Raw genomic sequence first — 8,074 nt, forward strand, 5'->3', positions numbered from 1 at the left:
AGCCACTTTCCAATTACACTCACTTCCGGTTAAGCTCTTCAATCTCCAGCGCAGTTTGATTTTCTCCTGCCAGGGTCCTCAAAAGCAGATTATATGCCTCAGCTGAAGTCTCGTTGGCTGTCTTTGCCACTCGTACAATGTCATCGGCTTCCTGTTTATGACTGTACATGTAGGAGGAAAGATAAACCATAGACATGAGACAGACTGTCCAGTAGGGAAAGAAGCAACGTTTAGGTAACACTTTGTTATATTTACACATCCTAATATGGACAGAGATCTAGGAACACTGCAAAGTCGCATTTGGAGCTTCACAATCATTTCGGGCAGCTCCATTTACAAAAAGCATCTGTAAACTGAGAAAAGAGTATTTTCTAAGAAAATCAGTGGCACAAAACTCTACAGGGACAAATCTGTATTTTCTTAGAAAAACTGATTTTTGGTTGGGTGTGCTGTGGTAGCTTCTGCCCATAACCCTAGCACTGAGGCAGGAGGATTGGAGTTTGGAGTTCCAGGCCAGATGAGATAGGAAGTAAAGATATCTCAGAGCACAGGGAGGGGATAGAAGGAAGCAGGCGACTAACTTTGGAACACAAGTAATTTACAAAACCATGTGTCTAGTCAGCAGCACAAACCTTGGGCCTGATCTTTATCATAAAGTCTTCTGGTCTACAGGTCTACACAATTACTGCACAGTTTCTACACAGTTACTATATAGTCTCTACACAGTTACTGCATAGTCTCTGCATAGCCTCTCTGTTCGGACTTTTCTTATGCTCCCTCATTACCGGCAGAAAATGCAATACCCAATAGCAAGGAACGTATCAACAGGGACTCTAGCCAAGCAATACATCTTAGCTGGGTAGCAATGCTAATGGATTTTCTGCTTCTACCATTTCGTGTTGAATTGTGGCACCCAGTATGCGGCCATTCCCCTTGGCCTAAGAAACTTTCATCCTAAGTGTTTGCATTAAGCCCACCAGGTCAGTAAATCTTCAAGACCTAGTTTGCTTGGGAGGCTCCATGTTTTCAGCTATCTTCCTTTAGTAAGAAAGTCCAGCTATGAACCCATGAACGTTCTGCAAAGTCAATGGCTCATATGTTTACTCTTACCAGAACAGAAAAAACCCTGCTAAGATCAACATAACCTAGAACCTGTGAGACAAGGCTGCTCTGGGCAGGATCTACAGTTCTCACATCTGTATCAGGCTTCCTTCTGTACTCCATACTACTGAAGTCTACAGAGTATTCTCTACTGGGGCTTCCTACACAGATGCTTGCTCAACATCCTTGCCATTTTAGAAAATATTTTAAAAAATTTGATTCCTCCTGCAATTTAAAGCCTTCCAAAGAAGTTATCTTATGACCAATTTAAAAGCACAAAACCCAAACAAATCGGGAACGTAAGGGTCAGTGTCCTTTGGCTGACATTCCAATGTGTAATGAGTTAGTGTTTTCTACTGAGGTCTCAAAGTTGGATATCTGTTGGAAAACTAATGGAAAAATTTAAATTAATAAGTTCTATTGAGTTTCTTAGAAATCTATAAAATTTACGACTTTAAAACTAAAAAAATATAAAAATTATGATCTGTGAACTATATAAGCATAATTTTGTTCTAAACTATTATATTCTAATACTTAAGGTAAACACTCTAATTTGAGGTGAAAGAGAAAGAGCATGCATATCTGGTAACATTTCAGAGTGGAATGTAGTGGAATGTTACTCAATGGAAAGTAGCCGTGGGAGGGGACAGGGCAATATGGAAGTCTCAGCTGAAGTGCTGTGCCTGAACCACCACGCCTGAACCATGAAGCACACTGCAGCTTACCGCTCTGCAAGCCTTCGGGCTTCTTCTGCCAAGAGGGTCATGTTGTTTGGCTCCCCTGTAGACTCTGGCTGAGTGATTGACTGAAGAGGAACAAAACACTTATTTTCAAAAGACTGAATTATTTAAGTTCCATAAAGCAAGTGTTAACACTAAATTTTTGTTCTAACTCTTGTGCAAAAAATGCTTTATCTTATTTTCAAAGATCTTTACCTCTAATTGACACCTTTGGCTGGAAATTATTTTTATTTTGAATGCTGCGGAAGAGGCAAGTAAGAGAAAGAGCCTAGACATCTCTCAGTTTTTATCCAGTTCTGTTTTGGGACAATCGCTGAAGTCTGAACCTGAAGTGACCTCCTCAGGCTCCTGTAGTTGAACACCTGGTCCCCACTTAGGAGAAGCTATGGAACCTCAGAGGGTGGGTCACCGGGACAGGAACCTCAGAAGGTGGGTCACCGGGACAGGCCTTTAGGGGTATAGTATGTTCCACTTCTGTCCCATTCTTGGCTTCTAGACCTGCCTGCTGTATGAGAAGTCACCACGTACTTCTGTCCCTACCAACAGCTGCCTCAGTCCTTTGCCCATGCCGAGGAACCAAACAGACCTCTCCTGTCTTACCCTGTTTCTGTTTACTTTGCTACAGCAAGGAGAAAAGCAACTGCCCCAATGACCACGAGCAGCACGGCTCTCGTGCTCTGGAGTGCCAGGTAGGAGGATGGCAATGCGCACAACACTCCAATCCACCATCACCCAAGGTCCCACCAACCCACCAGAACTTCAGACTCCCTCACCACATTGGCGGCAGCCATTTTTGCTTTCTCGAGCTCCCTGGAGGCGATCTCAATCAGCTGCTCTGTACTCTCCACTCGGGACCGTGCTCGCTCAGCCAAGATCCCCGTCTCTTCGATCGTATTCCGGATATTCTGCAGTCGGCTGATTTGGCTATGCAGGCTGCTATTTACTCTCTGAAGGCGATCCATCAGATTTTGATCTACATCTGGAAGAGCATTGCAGAGACAGTCTGTAAATGATCTGAGGGGATATGCCATCTATGTGAAGCTGTGGCACTGTATCTTTAATAACCTCAGCAGCATCTTTTAGACACATTTCCCCTAACTTCTATTGTACCACATCATGCTTTCATTGCTGCCTGCCTCACTGCACTGAATGTCTCGGGTGACTCTGAGTCCCTTTTCTACCCATTACTGGCTCCACAATCTTATACAATAGTCAGCAAAGCACAATCAAGCATGCAGATGCTTGATGAAGAAAAGTAAAATTGATCATTATACTATGACACCTGCCATATTTAACCACAACTACATACTGTTAAAACACTGCCAGTACTAAAAGCCTAACACTAACTATTAAAAAGGACATTTGAAGCAGACACCAGGAATGGTGCAGGCCTTTAATCCCAGCACTCAGAAGGCTGAGGCAGGTGGCTCTCTCTCTGTGTGTTCAGGGCCAGTCTGGTCTACAGGGGAGCTCCCACTCAGCCTGGATACAAAGTAAAACCTGACATGAATCAAGACAAAACCCTGAGAATGAAACAAAACAGAGAAGCAAACAAACAAAACTGCCCACCAACAAACTTGGGAAGTGTGGCAAACTCAACTTCTCTGTTCTTTATACTTTTTGCTCCTCTCCCACCTCACCTCTGTCCCAGTAATGTATGCAATTTTCAATTGGATCTCTGCTTCTACATGGTTGAAGTTTACTATTCCATTCTTTTTAAACCTCACACTTGGGTCCTAATAAATCAAACGATAAATATAAACCTGTGCAAATATAAACCTGCCAGTTTTAAATTCTCACATGTCATGAGGTTTTATTAATATAGAAAAAAAATTCAAGTTCTATTCAAATTGACTAGTTCTGGGAACAGAAAAAGAGCCTAGAAATAAATCCACACATCTGCAGCCAGGCAGCTTTCAAAAGAGTTGCTAAAAACACGCACCAGTGAAAGGACAGCCAGGAAACAGGAATGGAAAATGACCACTCGAAGGTGGAGCTGTACCTTTAACTCCACCAGTCAGAAAAAAAACCACCTCAAATGAACTGAATACTAGAACAGAAGGTCTGAAAAAAAGAAATTACTCAGAGGAAAAAAAATGCTTCAGGACACTGGAGTTGGCAAGGATCCTTTTTTGGACAAGACCCCAAAAACACAGGAAATAAAAGCGAAACTGGACAAATTCAATTACATCAAACTGGAGGGCTACACAGCAAAGGGAACATCAAGAGTAGCAGGGACAACCACAGACTGGGAGAAAGTGAGCACCCTGAGACTGGAAGCACTTAACAACTTTAAAGCTCATTACCAAAACGGGGTGTGTGTGTGTGTGTGTTAGTGTGAGTGTGTGAGTGTGAGTGTGTGTGTGAGAGTGTGTGTGAGTGTGTGTGCATGTGTGTTAGTGTGAGTGTGTGTGTGAGAGTATGCGTGTGTGTATGTGTGTTAGTGTGAGTGTGTGTGTGTATGTGTGTTAGTGTGAGTGTGTGAGTGTGAGTGTGTATGTGAGAGTGTGTGTGCATGTGTGTTAGTGTGAGTGTGTGTGTGAGTGTGTGTGAGAGTATGCGTGTGTGTGTGTATGTGTGTTAGTGTGAGTGTGTGTGTGTATGTGTGTTAGTGTGTGTGTGAGTGTGTGTGTGTGTGTGTGTGTGGCGGGGGGAGTTAATGGACAACACACAGAAACAGACATTTCTCAAAAGAAGACACACAAATGAAAAACAGGGATGTGAGAGATGTCTTAATGGCATCAACCACCAGGAAATTCAAGTCAAAAGCTCAGTGAGAGCCAGGCGATGGTGGTGCACGCCTTTAATTCCAGCACTTGGGAGGCAGAGGCAGGTGGATTTATGAGTTCGAGGCCATCCTGATCTACAAAGTGAGTTCCAGGACAGCCAGGGCTACACAGAGAAACCCTGTCTTGAACCACCCCCCCCCCAAAAAAAATCTCAGTGAGAGATGCCCTGACCTCAGTCAGCATGGCTACTGTCAAAGAGATGGCACAGAAGAAGCTCTGGTGAGGGCAGAGACCAGCAAACCCTGCACACGGCTGGTAGAAGTGTGCGATAGTGCTGCTATGATAGAGAACAGGAGGGAGTTCCCCAAACTAAAGCATGATCCAGGAGTCCCAATGCTACAGACATATTCCAGGGAAAAGTCAAAGACACCTGCAGTCTCGTCAATAGCCAAGTAGTGAAAGCATCTACCATCAGTGATTAACGAAACAGCACGGAAACACAGAGAGATACTGTTCAACCACAGAAGGGAATCAAATCCTGTCATTTGCAGCTACATAGATGGGGCAGGTGAAATAAGTCACACAGAGTGAAAATGCCTCATGACCTCACCCAGATGTGGAAGCTGATATCAACAATACAGTGGTAAAGCTATCAAACATACAGTGTGATTACAGCAGCAGAAGGCAGGGGATGGTGAGGGATGATGGGGGAGTGGAGGGGGGTAGGTGGGAATGATAGGGGATGGTGAGGGATGGTAGGGGGTGGTGAGGGATGGTAGGGAATGGTGAATGATGGTGAGGGATGGTAGGGGATGGTGGGGGGTTGGGGACATAGTGGGGATGGTGGGGGAATGGAGGTGGGGGATGGTGAGGGATGGTGTGGGGGATGGTAGGGGATGGTGGGAGGATGGTGGAAGATGGTAGGGGATGGTGACAGATGGTGAGGGATGGTGGGGGATAGTGGGGGATAGACAGTAAGTTAGGCAAGTCTATGAAGTTCTGGTATGCTACTGAACAGTAACTGGGGCAACTGTGATAATCAACATTCGTCATTTTAAAAAGTCTGAAGAAAGGGTTTTGACAGTTTTCACCATAAAGAAGTAATAAACATTTGAGGAGCTAAATGTTTATCCTGACTTAAAATTTGGGCTATGCATATATGCACACATATCAAAATATTATCATTCTGTGAATATATGTGTACTTTTATGTCCAATATAGCACTTAAAATGAACTTAATTTTTAAAAATTGAGCATTTTTAATTTCAGTATGATGCTGTGTTGAAATCTACATTTTATAAGGAATATAAAAATATGAAAGTTCCAAGATAGGATCAAGTAAAATGTGTTTGGAAAACAGCAACTTGACAGTAAGGTTCTGAAACACTCGTGCAAAGTGAAGAACCCATGCCTAACTGCACACTGGGTCCTGCTTAGAGGACACCTTGCACAAAAATAAAACCAAGTTTAGAACAGAAAAATATCAGCCACTGTTGTTAAAGCAGTGTGCACGCTTTAGATCCCAACTGCCACTCCTCAAGGTCCAGTTCTCCAGAATGGCACAGAGAGGACAAGAGATGCTCGCTGGGAGGCTCAAGTCAATTGTCTTTCAACTCCCAATATCTACCTGTTAGCACTGCACCATTCCATATAACCTTCTCCCAAGCCTACAGTATAAGCACATCTCAACTACAAGTGAGTATTTCCAGTCTCAAAAGCCAAAGCATTCATTATGAAGGCATTTCATTCTCTGTTAGTTGGAACCTAAGCAGGAAAGGCCAGCGGGGAACTCGTACGAATGAGGAGCCTCAGAAAGGCACTTCAGCCTATGAGAGGCTCCCAGGTCTCAGAGAAGCAAGAACCCACTGTCCTTCCAGCTTGCAGGTAATGCAAAGAAGTGTGGTGGAGCCGCAGCCAGCAGACCCATCTGTATGGGCACAGGAAATATGTGGTTTCTGTGGCCAGAGGATGCTGCCGGTAGTGGTGCAGCTATGCCAAGTTGCGTGGAATGACGGTGCCCAGACTTGCTGCCCTTCTTTGGCCCTGGGCCTGGTCCTGTATGCTGGTGGTATTGGCCCAGAGCTTTCTATCATATCCTGGTTAGCCCCACATGTCAGAATATAGCCAACCTCGTGATACTGTGTATACAGCAAACAGCGTGTGAATTTGCTGTTTTAATAAAGCATGTTAGTTGAAAACCATGTGCTAAAGTGGCTGACGAAATGAACGTCGTAAATGGGCAGGGTGTCCCTTGCAGTGTTTACCACTTACAATGATATACACAAGCAACCCCAAATAAATACATAGAAGCATCTAACATTAAAATAACTCACTGATATCTTATGCTTTTCAATATCTAAAAAGGTCTCACGTGGGCTCTCATTAAAAAAAAAAAAACAAACCAACTTGCCATAACCAATATGTCTAGTCACTTCCTTTCCTACTTCAATAATCATAAAAAAATCAAAATTCTATACATTAGTGATATCTATATGAAGAGAAAAGGCAACATACTTAGTTTCTGATCTATATTCTTAGACAGGCTGGCTTTTCTAGGTAACTCCAAATGGATACATACATACATACATACATACATACATACATACATACATACTCAAAGAGAAGTTGGTTACTACTGTCCCATGCTTAATTTTTAATGAACATTTATTATGTGCATCTGGGAGCACACTTGTCCCATAATGAAGAGCATCCTACAAACAGGAGGAGGGTTTATCCAGCTTCTCATCACTGGCACTGAGCTCAGGCACTTACATAATTGCAGAAAAGAGTTTGCCTAAGTTTAGGGGGGGAAAAGCCTAGTTTAGAATAAGGACAGCACTTGGGAGGCAGAGGCAGGAGGATCTCTGAGTTATGGTCAGCCTGGTCTACAGAGTGAGTTCCAAGACAGCCAGGGCTACACAGAGAAACCCTGTCTAGAAAACAACAAACAAACAAACAAGCCAAAGCCCTGAGAATTTATAAAACTATACAAATTAGAACTGAGATCACCAGGTCACACAGTTTTTGATCACGATACCTTTGACTTCCTGAGCCTCACGGAGAAGGTCTGTCACCTCCCTTTCTGCTTCCTTAAGTCTGTCCTCAAAGGCTTGATCTGTCACCATGTCATCCCCAGTGCCAAGGTTGGCGATGAGGCTCTCTAACTCCTGGAGTTTCACTCGATGCTCAGCAACCTAAGGGGGGGGGGCGGGGAAGGAGAGATTGGCTGTGCACACTGCAGGAAACTGGAGCTCTGTGCAGAGGGAGGTCTGCATTCTCACACAGACAGCACAGGCAGTTTCTCTGGCTTCCACAGCAAGCTTTTGGTACCATTCTTCCTGTACACACAGCCTACTGACAGTTCTCCAGTACTGACCTCTCCCCTGAGCATCGTTTAAATCTCTGCTAGGCATCTCAAACTGAACTCGAGAATCTGATTTCCCTGGGGACTTTAAACCATCTCCAGCAACATTAAACAACAACCTTTTTTTTTTTTTTTTTTTT

At 43.7% G+C, this 8,074-nt stretch overlaps 1 protein-coding gene across 1 annotated transcript in view; it reads right to left on the reverse strand.

Moving 5' to 3' along the window:
- Lamc1 (laminin subunit gamma 1) overlaps positions 1-8,074 on the reverse strand; it is a 117,051-nt gene that overhangs the window by 13,118 nt on the left and 95,859 nt on the right. Inside the window, exons 18-21 of the mRNA XM_021185565.2 lie at positions 7,608-7,764; positions 2,615-2,820; positions 1,827-1,906; positions 24-161 (exon numbers count right to left, since the gene is read on the reverse strand). Of these exons, the coding sequence (XP_021041224.1) occupies positions 24-161; positions 1,827-1,906; positions 2,615-2,820; positions 7,608-7,764 (581 nt within the window). The remainder of the gene's footprint in view (positions 1-23; positions 162-1,826; positions 1,907-2,614; positions 2,821-7,607; positions 7,765-8,074) is intronic.

This window comes from Mus caroli, chromosome 1, assembly GCF_900094665.2.
Source record: "Mus caroli chromosome 1, CAROLI_EIJ_v1.1, whole genome shotgun sequence".
Lineage (NCBI taxonomy): Eukaryota > Metazoa > Chordata > Mammalia > Rodentia > Muridae > Mus > Mus caroli.